The 12,006-nt window shown below is 39.7% G+C and overlaps 1 protein-coding gene across 2 annotated transcripts in view; it reads left to right on the forward strand.

Moving 5' to 3' along the window:
* The window catches only part of adamts17 (ADAM metallopeptidase with thrombospondin type 1 motif, 17), a 347,817-nt gene that overhangs the window by 82,768 nt on the left and 253,043 nt on the right, over nt 1-12,006 (forward strand). For both annotated transcript variants that reach the window (XM_060941102.1, XM_060941103.1), the window contains exon 7: nt 5,773-5,816. In XM_060941102.1, the coding sequence (XP_060797085.1) occupies nt 5,773-5,816 (44 nt within the window). The remainder of the gene's footprint in view (nt 1-5,772; nt 5,817-12,006) is intronic.

The following is a 12,006-nucleotide window of genomic DNA, read 5'->3' on the forward strand; positions in this document are numbered from 1 at the left end:
AAAAAACAACAATACTTTTTTCCAGCTTTTCAATAACTATACCCATCCAGATGCATTTTGGTTGGTAGTTAAATTTTATGTTGACAAGACTGCTATTACAGCCTGGATGAAATCTAATATTTTTGTAATATACACTGAAAGGTTAGAACAGGGTATGGAACATCTTACTCCTAATTTAGATAGACTCCTACTTCACCTTATATAATGTACCAAGGCTATAAGATTCAAAGCTATTTACTTTATTTACAACTCCAATTCCAAAAAAGTTGAGACACTGTGTAAAATAGTAATAAAAACAGAATATGAAAATTTGCAAATCATGGAAACCCTGTATTTCATTGAAAACAGTACAACGACAAAATATCAAATGCTGAAACTGAGAATTTTTTATTGTTTTTTGAAAAATGTATGCTCCTTTTGAATTTGATGTCAGCAACATGTTTCAGAAAAGTTGGGATTGGGCAACAAAAGACTGAAAAAGTTGTGTAATGCTAAAAAACCTAATTTGGTTAATTGGCAACAGGTCAGTAACATGGTTGGGTATAAAAAGAGCATCCCAGAGAGGCTGAGTCTCTCAGAAGTGAAGATGGGGAAGGGTTCACCGCTCTGTGAAAGACTGCGTGGGCAAACAGTGCAACAATTTAAGAATAACGTTCCTCAATGTAAAATTGCAAAGAATTTGGGGATCACATCATCTATGGTACATGATATCATTAAAAGATTCAGAGAATCTGTATGCAGGAGACAAGGCTGAAAATTGCCATTGGTTGCCTGTGATCTTCAGCCCCTCAGGTGACATTGCATTAAAAACAGACATGATTCTGTCGTGGAAATCACTGTATGGGCTCAGGAACACTTCCGAAAACCATCATCTGTGAAAACAGTTCATTGCTGCATCCACAAATGCAAGTTAAAACCAGATATAAACAATATCCAGAAACACCGCCACCTTCTCTGGGCCCGAGCTCTTTTACAAGAGGTGAAGTGGAAATTGTCCCAATGGCTGATGAAAGTACAGTATTCAAAAGTAGAAATTCTTTTTAGAAATCACGGACACCACATCCTCCAGGCTAAACAGGACAGGGACCATCCGGCTTGTTATCAGTGCACAATTCAAAAGTCAGCACCTGTGATGGTATGAGGGTGCATTACTGCACATGACATGGGTAGCTTGTACATCTGGGAAGGCATCATTAATGCTGAATGATGTATACATGTTTCAGAGCAATATGCTGCCATCCAAACAAAATCTTTTTCCAGAAAGGCCTTCCTTCTTTCAGCAAGACAACACCAAACTGCTTTCTGCACATATTAAAACTGCATGGGTCTGTAGTAAGAGTCCAGGTGCTAAACTGGCCTGCCTGCAGTCCAGACCTGTCTCCCATTTAAAACATTTGGCGCATTATGAAGTGCAAAATATGACAAAAGAGACCCCAAACTGTTGAGCAACTGAAATTGTATATCACGCAAGAACACGACCACATTTCTATTCAAAACTACAGCAATTGGTCTCCTCAGTTCCCAAATGTTTACAGAGTGTTGTTAAAAGTAGAGGTGATGCAGCACAGTGGTAAACATGCCCCGTCCCAACTGTTTTGGAATGTGTTTCTGACATCAAATTAAAAAAGAACATATATTTTTCAAAACACAATAAAATTTCTCAGTTTCAACATTTGATATGTTGTCTTTGTACTATTTTCAATGAAACATAGGGTTTCCATGGTTTGCAAATTTTCACATTCTGTTTTTATTTACAGTTTACACAGTGTCCCAGCTGTTTTGGAATTGGCATGGTATCTTGGTGGGTTTTTTTTTTGTTGTTGTTTGTTTGTTTTTTTGTATGATTATAATGTCTCGGTAAATCTCCTACAAGGTGGATCCTCGTGGAGAAAAGGGGTGATTATTTGAAAAGGGGCTCTGACACACATGCACTCGTGATTCTGACATGTTTGTGTTTTACCCTTCTAAAAAGTTAATGAGGTCAAACATGACTGGGGTGTTGACAGTTAAAAGGTCTCCATCCACTGATAATAGAGGGACAAAACCCCACCCTTGTTTCCTCATGAATTGTGGTGGAGCTCAACCAAGTGGTCCTGTATTTTCAGCTAGTAGAGTGAGCATAAGCCATAATTCACCTGTTAAAAATACATTTATTACTATAATGCATTTTCTGTTGAACTTACCATTTGTATTAACAGAGTACAGCGTGTATGAACGTGTTTACAATTTAAGAAAATGATTTTGGCATGACATCACTATGGCTTTCAAGTCACGCCCACTCCATCATGCTCTTTTCATATATGACCTCAAAGAAACATCCACATTTCCATATATGGACTCAAAGATACATCTTTGGTGGTGAGTGATTTGCAGACAGACCCTATATACCCCAAGTTAGGGGTAAAATTAAACCTATTAAATTTGTGACATAGAAGAAATAAGCTAACAACTATTAACTTCATTATTAAGAGTTAGTATTCCTACAGTAACCCTTGCTAAACTCCAAGGGAGTATCTCCAAAGTCTAGCTGTGTGTCAAATTTCTTGATAGCTCAGCAGCGTTGAATTCTCGATTCTGATTGGTCAGAAGGTGCTGAATAAGTTTCTGGAACAGTAGCTCTGTCCATAGGTTTAGTTGCAAATCAAATAACAGGTTTATATTAATATGCTTATTCTAATATTATTTGTATAGTAACAGCTCATCGGGAATTGTGTGATGGATGCTGCATGAAATTTCTGCTTTGCAAATGGATTAAATACGTGATGTTATTTAACAAAGAAAATTGTATAATTGTTGATATAGTGACTATGGCAGCGTTTATTTAACATGTAAGGAAGTTTATTTAACATGTATATTTTCCACCACAGGAAATACAACCAGCTCCCAGGTTTCTCTGTAACATGACTGTAACACAACAAGCATTTTTTTTCCCTTATTAACTAAAAGTGAAATATAAAAAAAAAAAAGAAGTTGGTCAAGGACTGACCGTTTATAGCTCCTAAAACATAAGTGGTAACAGGAACAAACTTGTTTTGCGGATGTTTCACAGCAATAATTGCAACTATAAACGCTTAAAAGTATGACATTTTGCTTTTTAATTTTGTTGTTTAATTAGTAACAAATTAAGTTGTAATGAAATTAGAAAGATGAACAGTGATCAGTCATTTTTGACTGACTGAATGGTTTTTGTTAATAGTCTCGGATACAAATAATGCTAAAAATAAAAACATCCTTCTTGTTAGAAGAACCTATTTACTGGAACATGTAGAACTACATGTATGTGTTAAGGCCCAATCCCACAATACCGATAACTATAACTACAACTATAATAACAATAAATAAATCGATCCCCTGCAGTTTGTGGTTGGTGCTCACACCAGACTGATAACGATACCTATAGCCCAGGCCTGGGTTTATCCGTATCAGTGAGACTGCTTCTGGAGCGATTTTTCCAGGCCTGGACCTGATCTGATAACACATCTGACCAGTCAGGTAATTGTTTACATGCGATGTTGTCTGAGCATATGCTATTTTTCCCGGACATCTGTGTACATCCTTGTTGCATCACGAAGTCATGGAATATGGATTCACTGAAAATAAAAAATATAATGCACGGATCTTTTATTCATGAATATATTATTTTCCATGAAATATCAATAGTAAATTAATAAATGTATAAATGCAGGTAAGATATTTTAAGTATGAACTTCGACAGTCCAAACATTTAATTATTTTAGACTTCTTATTTTTTTCATCCATGGTGCATCATCCGTATGAAATCCGTAACCAATCTGTAATATATTGAAACATCCGTGACCAATCCGTAAACTATTAGCATCCATGATGCATCTGTATTAAAATCCGTAACCACTCCATATTTTCTGTCCTTTTTTTATTATATTTCCGTCGTCCGTGACCTGTGTGTATTATATCAACCACATAGTGGATGTGCATGGGTTGAAGTCCAAGCTGTACAGTATGACCTGGAATAATGTCCTATTACTTGGAAAAAACTTCCATGACTATTCCTAAGTTGCATACGTTTATTTACCTGAGTGGCAGGACCAAGTGATGTTATAGTCAGGGATTATAGTTGTGGTGTGACTGCTCCAGACTGGAACTAAATTCAGGTATAGTCATAGTTGTAGTTATAGGTATAGTTATAGTTATCGGTGTTGTGGGACCAGGCCCTTACACACCATCTTTTATACATTGTGCAACCCAGCAGCTCCTAGATCTTTTTGTTGCTGTTTCACCAATTATTTCCTCATCATTCTCCACTTATAGAGACAGTAGTGTTGAAATGAGATCCTTTAAAATCCTCCTGTCCAGTAAAACCTGCTGGACCTCATCACCTGTTAGTCAATCCAACAACATCAGAGCTCAAAATAAGATTTTGGTTTTGTCAGATTACAGGGTTAGCGTGTACTACTGTTGCCTACTGGAAGCATGACCCTGCCAAGGAGAATTACAAGGGGAAGGAGCACAGACGGATTTAGCTTTGCACCATTTGTGGCTCTGGAGTCATTGATGCTGGTGGAGTCTAAGCATATAAATGCTTTTTCTCTTCCTCCTCCTCCTCCTCATGGTGTCATCTCAAACCCACTAATTGTGGGGTTTGAAGACCACCACAAATTTAAATTCAGGGTAAATTCACCACAAATTTAAATTAAAGCTGGGTAGGAAGGTCAAACCTCAATGGAACATGGCTTTAGTTTGTGTTAGTGTTGTCCTGGCTGCTGGTGAGAAGTGAAACAGCTGATTTTAAGACCATCTCGGATGTCAAATGTTTTAGAGAGGGAGATGTGCTGTCTGGTATTGATTTGGCAACTCAAAGCGATGCAGCTTTTGGATCTGTTTGAAAGCTGTCTGATGGATGAAGGGAGTTAAGGGGGTGAGGGGCCATCACTCTCTTCTTAGCAAGTTTCTGGATTGTATCCAGACCTGGCTTGAGTCCCGGGAGAGGTGCCTGCCTATCGCTCACATTTTCTCTCTCTCTCTCTCTCTTTATCTCTTTTTGTGTCTGCATATCTCCCCCTCTGACCTGTTCATGGTCATGTGGCGTTTCTTGATGATGACATGAAGCTTTTGACACCTTGTTCTGTCATGGGACAGCAGGTCATGGGAAAATGGTGCCTTCAGTAGTGTCTGCTATTTCACACACAACTTTCGCTCTCTTTGTTCGAAGAGAATTAAGCTAATTCTCAGCCAAAAGACTTTAGTTTTACAGTGCCACCATGCTAGCGTGGATATAGAGGCGGATAATTGAAGATACAGCTGAGAAGTCTGGTTAGAATTCTCAAGTTTATTATGAATCTTTGAAGGTTTTTCATGGATGCTGAACAGTCAAGTCTGAGGAACTGTCTGAATCTGTTGGAAAATTGGTTGTTCTGTTTTGCTGCGTGGGTGACTACAAATTTGCTGGCTTAAAAGCGATACTTTTTATTTCTCTTTCATTACATATAATATTTAAATATTTTAAATATCAGCCTCAAAAGACAATGAAAGCAATTGATATCACTTAAATGACCATTACTGTTGAGAGTCTCACTGAGGACATTGTTTATTTTTATTTAAATTTTTTTTATCTCAGATCCTAACAAGAAATCACTCAAGAAGATGCATTAGCTCAAGAAACCACTCTAAGTGAGATTTAATCCAGTGTTAATGATTGTGATGATTGTGGCCCCTGTTTCACTGCATACATTCCTGCCTTTAAGTCTGATTGAAAGATCTGTTAACGTACAGTCTGTTTCTGTCTCTTTTTTTCAGGACAGATTTTTGTGTCCACAAAGATGAGCCCTGCGACACTGTTGGTGAGTAACCGCATTACATTATATATATATATATATCCACATTCACTGGATATGAGCAATCGCGCGCTCTGATTGGCTACTCTACTACTAGGCTATCAGCTTATATACCAGGAATAGAGAAAAAAAAAAGGCGGAGCGTGTTGCTGAACCAACTGAGGACAAAATAAAAACTCTACTCGGAAACAAAACCCCAAAAATTATCAAGTATTTAAAAGAAACAGAAATGGCTAAAAGAATATAGCAATATCTCCTGTTCCATACTCCAGCCCAGTCAGTGGCAGTAATGCACCTTTAAGTTGGTTTGCCAACCACCAAAAAACCCTAAAGAAGAAGAACCCCCCCCCCATTTTTTTTAAAAAAATTAAATAAATAAAAATAAAATAAAAAGACAACAAAATATGGAATAAAAGTATTTGATAATAAAGAATGTGTATCTTTTTTCAATAATAATAATAATAATAATAATAATAATAATAATAATAATAATAATTATTATTATTATTATAGAATTTTTCACAGCGGCACGGTGGTGTAGTGGTTAGCACTGTCACCTCACAGCAAGAAGGTCCGGGTTTGAGCCCCGTGGGTGACAAGGGCCTTTCTGTGTGGAGTTTGCATGTTCTCCCTGTGTCCGCGTGGGTTTCCTCTGGGTGCTCCGGTTTCCCCCACAGTCCAAAGACATGCAGGTTAGGTTAACTGGTGACTCTACAGTTGAACTCAAAATTATTAGCCCCCCTTAAATTTTGGAACATTTTCCCAAATATCCTCCAAATGTTTAAAGCATTGATAAAAATTGATATACACAAACAATCACCAGTACTATTCAGATGTTTGTGGTGCATTTTGGAATGTGAAATTAGTTTTAGGCTGTCTTTATATGAAATATGGTAAAAATGAGTTGGTCAAAAATATTAGCCCCCATGTGGATTCTTGCTTTTAAAACACAGTTAATTAACCAATCAGCTTTTAAACAACACCTGTGCAATCAATTGGCTTCCTAGCAACACCTGTAGTCAATTGGCTCCATTCAACAGTTTAAAAGGACTCCAAGGAACAGGGCATTTGAATGAATGAGGAGGATTACTATTTGTCACAATGCCGAAGACTAAAGAAATAAGTCTTGAACTCCGACAAAAGATTGTGGAAGCTCATGACAAGGGCCAAGGCTACACTGCCATTTCGAAGAGGTTTACAGTCTCCAGAACTGCAGTTCGGTGCATCATTGCCAAGTACAAGGAGACAAATTCGGTCAAGAACAAACCTGGTCGTGGACGCAAGTGTAAGATCTCAAGAACTCTGGAAAGAAAAATTGTCAGAGATGTCCGTAAAGAGCCCCGTACATCTGCAAAGGAAATTGTTGCTGACCTGGCCTCTTCTGGAGTTTGTGTGTCAAGGCACACTGTTGTGAGGGCTCTTCATCGGAATGGGCTTCGGGGCTATCGTCCCAGAAGAACCCCCTTACTAAAACATCGTCACATCAAAGCCCGACTAAAGTTTGCCCGTGAGTACTTGAAGAAGAAAGATGAGTTTTGGAAGTCTGTGCTTTGGTCAGATGAGACAAAATTGGAGCTGTTTGGGCATATGGACATTGCCTATGTATGGCGAAGAAAGGGAGAGGCCTTCAACCCTGTGAACACAGTTCCCACAGTTAAACATGGTGGTGGCAGCATCATGCTGTGGGGCTGTTTTGCAGCCTCAGGTACAGGCAGTCTGGTTCGGGTGCATGGAACCATGAAAAAGGAAGATTACCTAAAAATACTGAAGGAAAACATGCAGAAGTCTGCTCTCACTTTGCGCTTAGGTCGTCGTTGGGTCTTCCAGCAAGATAACGACCCAAAGCATACATCTAAAATAGTCCAGCAATACTTCAAGGATACCAAGACCAACGTCATACAGTGGCCTGCACAGAGCCCAGATCTCAATCCAATAGAAAACCTGTGGCAAGTGCTGAAAAAGAACGTCCATGCACGAAAACCATCCAATTTGGGCCAGTTGGAACAGTTTGCAATGGAGGAATGGGCCAAAATTCCTCAGGAGACCTGTGCCAACCTAGTGAAAAACTATTCCAAGAGGTTGTTGTCAGTTGTGGGTCAAAAAGGGTACACAATTGACTACTAATGGTCAGGGGGCTAATAATTTTGAACATCTCACTTTTGCTGTTTTGGGTTGAAACTCAGTGTGATAAGATATCGTAATGAAACTTGTTGGACAATGTCTTCATAGTGCATTTATTTCAAGAATAAAAACATTTGTTGTCAATGGTCATTTTCATGGAGAAATCAAGAATTATGTTCAATTCCACAAGGGGGGCTAATAATTTTGAGTTCAACTGTAAATTGACCGTAGGTGTGAATGTGAGTGTGAATGGTTGTCTGTGTCTATGTGTCAGCCCTGTGATGACCTGGCGACTTGTCCAGGGTGTACCCCACCTTTCACCTGTAGTCAGCTGGGATAGGCTCCAGCTTGCCTGCGACCCTGTAGAAGGATAAAGCGGCTAGAGATAATGAGATGAGATGAGATGAAATCAAGAATTATGTTCAATTCCACAAGGGGGGCTAATAATTTTGAGTTCAACTGTAAATTGACCGTAGGTGTGAATGTGAGTGTGAATGGTTGTCTGTGTCTATGTGTCAGCCCTGTGATGACCTGGCGACTTGTCCAGGGTGTACCCCACCTTTCACCTGTAGTCAGCTGGGATAGGCTCCAGCTTGCCTGCGACCCTGTAGAACAGGATAAAGCGGCTAGAGATAATGAGATGAGATGAGAATTTTTCACAAATTGCTACTGTCATTTCGCCAGTTTGTTAATATTCTAAGCAGAAATTATTTTGTCGGACGTTTTTTATAAAGTTTTTATTTATCGAATTTAAAAAAAAATAAATGCTCTGTTTCTCAAAATCCAGTGAACCTGGATAGAATAAAACAATTTTTCGACTCAATCTCGTCATACATGGCTTATAGCCATCTCGGTGCTAAGTGCCTTGTCTTCTATCAGCTCATGCACGACTTGATTTTGTGGAATAACTGTTTTACAGACACACACACACACACACACACACACACATTTTATATATATATATATATATATATATATATATATATATATATATATATATATATATATATATATATATATGAGTGAGAGACATTGCTCAGATTCCAAACTCTTGCGATCCTAAAAATGCCAAAAATCAACATTGGTATGTTGTCAAATAGCAAATGTTCCCTTCTTCTCCCTTTCTTCTGAGATGTTCTTGTCTTCTTCTTAAGAGCAGTGTCAGACTTGTATGAGTTGTGGACGATAGATAAGAGGTGAACAAATCAGAAATTTATGAGCAATTAAAATCTCACATACCTGTATGCTGCCCAGTACAGTGTTTTGGTTGCCTGGAAACCTAATGGCCCTTTTCCACTACCCTTTTCAGCTCACTTCAGCTCACTTCAGCCCGACACGGCTCGCGTTTCGACTACCTCAGAGCAGCACGACTCAGCTCGCTTCAGCCCTACTCAGCACCCAAAACTCGCACGGTTTTGGAGTAGGGCTGAAGCGAGCCAAACCGAGCCGAGTGGGGCTAGGGGCGTGAGCAGACACTCCCCTGTGCACTGATTGGTGAGGAGGAGTGTCCTCACATGCCCACACACGCCCCGCGAGCACGCTGGGATCTGTAAACACCGTAAACCCGGAAGAAGAAGAATTACGAATTACGAGAATTTCTGAAGCCTTATGCGCCTCCCCTCATCTATACGCTCTTGCCAGTATCTGTTGGCGTTGTCGGTGACAACAAGCCACAGCATCAAGACCAGCAACACTAACGACTCCATGTCCTCCATGTTTATTGTTTACTATCTGGATCGTGAGACTACCGCTTAAAAGGTCACTGATGTCACTGTTTGCGCCGCCTAACGACATCACGAACTTTCGCTAACTCCACCCAATGTGTCCACCCACTTCCAGCCAGCACGGTTCAGCGCGGTTGTAGTCGAAATGCAACTCCAACAGCCCCACTCAGCTCGACTCAGCCCAACTCAGCCGCGCTGGTAGTGGAAAAGCGGCATAACTGTCGAGACTAAAAACTGGTAGCTAACATGATGTAATAATGCACATATATACAACTAGTTAAGTGCATTAATGCAGACTAAGGGAAACAAATGAGTACATGATCATGTCGCACATCATGTTTGTACTCTCGATTAAAAAAAATCAAGTTGTTGGCCAAAGTTCTGACTGTTTGATGCAGTGTTCAATCCTCACATCAGATGTAAAAGTTCACTCCTCAGCTGTTGTGTGTAATGCAGTGGGATTCAGAATGATTTGCTTGTGCTATAGCTAGAGCATCAAGGTGTGTTGCATTATCATAAAGTATGCTATGTGCCATCATAGTCTACATATCAAATGAAGAACAAAGCTTTTCATAATAAAAGTCAAATATACTTGACACATTGTGCTTTTGCTTATACATGAGTAGTGAGGCAGTTGGGGGAAAAAAATATCTGTGGTATCTTTACAACACGGGCGGCACGGTGGTGTAGTGGTTAGCGCTGTGGCCTCACAGCAAGAAGGTCCTGGGTTCGAGCCCCGGGGCCGGCGAGGGCCTTTCTGTGTGGAGTTTGCATGTTCTCCCCGTGTCCGCGTGGGTTTCCTCCGGGTGCTCCGGTTTCCCCCACAGTCCAAAGACATGCAGGTTAGGTTAACTGGTGACTCTAAATTGACCGTAGGTGTGAATGTGAGTGTGAATGGTTGTCTGTGTCTATGTGTCAGCCCTGTGATGACCTGGCGACTTGTCCAGGGTGTACCCCGCCTTTCGCCCGTAGTCAGCTGTGACCCTGTAGAAGGATAAAGCGGCTACAGATAATGAGAGGAGATGAGATCTTTACAACACAGTTGACCTGTTAGGGTTTTTACAACATAGACTGACTCCTCATCATCGAGTTCCCCTCTTGGAGCTCGGTACTCCTGAGGGTGCTTCTGTCAGTACATTGTTCAACAGTCGCTTGAAGTCTGCTTTTAACATCATCTGCATTTGTCTGTCTTATCTGCTGGGCGTCTAACCCCAACAGATTCTCAAACTTGGTCCACTTTGGTGATTTCGTGTCAAAAAGAAGCTGTTTGTTATTACTGTCCGACAAATGTGTGCCATGAATTTTGGGGGAAGCCATGGCCTAATGGTCAGAGAAGCAGCTTTGGGACTAAAAGATCGCCAGTTTGATTCCCTGGACCAGCAGGAATGGCTGAAGTGCCCTTGAGCAAGGCACCTAACCCCCAACTTCTCCCTAGGCTACTCTGGGGATGTTGTACATCACTCTGGATAAGATCGTCTGCTAAATGCCAGTAATGTAATGTCATGTATTTTAACTGCTGTTCAAAACAAAATAGCTTTATAGATAGGGTCTTGGTTATATTGCATAGGTCAGCATTTGACATGCTGTAGCTCCAATCCAGTTCCCCCTCGACAAGAGCACTTTGAGGATCATTATGTTTGTACTTATCAAGGGCATTCTTACTTTTGTAACTGCCATTTACCATTTTACGTAAAAAACATGCCGAAATACTTCTATAGAAAATCATCATCACAGTCAATAGTGAGTCTTAGTTTTAAACTTACCTTCATGGGACATGAGATGCCAAAGATATTTCATGGATTGAAATAAATTCCCTTTTTAGTGAAACCTTATACATCATATTGTGAATGGAATTACCAGGATTGTCTTATACACACTCGACCTAGTGAATGACGGGTGCTTCAGCTGCAGTTCTGGACGAAGTGTACTTCTTGTTTCAACACCATAAAAGCTGTTAGGGTTTAAGTTCAGATTAGACTAAGCTGCTCATATTTCCTAGGCATGGACTAGAATATTAACATGTGAATGGTTTTCCAATCCTGAAACACAGATACACGGATTTTTTATATATATATATATATATATATATATATATATATATATATATATATATATATATATTGGCCCCTGTTCATCAGAGTTGTGTATGATCAAATCTGATTCTTAAAAAAAAGATTTTCATTATTCATCAGTTGCATGTTTTGTATATCTGTGTAATCAAACTCATATTGGGTTTTTACCAATCTGATAAAAACCTCATTTGCAGTGAAAGAATCAGTGTCCGTATCCGTGTCATCAGTAGGTCAACAAGTATTGTAAGCGGAGTAGCAAGTAAAATAGCAAGTATCAGA

Source organism: Neoarius graeffei, chromosome 15 (genome assembly GCF_027579695.1).
Source record: "Neoarius graeffei isolate fNeoGra1 chromosome 15, fNeoGra1.pri, whole genome shotgun sequence".
Classification (NCBI taxonomy): Eukaryota; Metazoa; Chordata; class Actinopteri; order Siluriformes; family Ariidae; genus Neoarius; species Neoarius graeffei.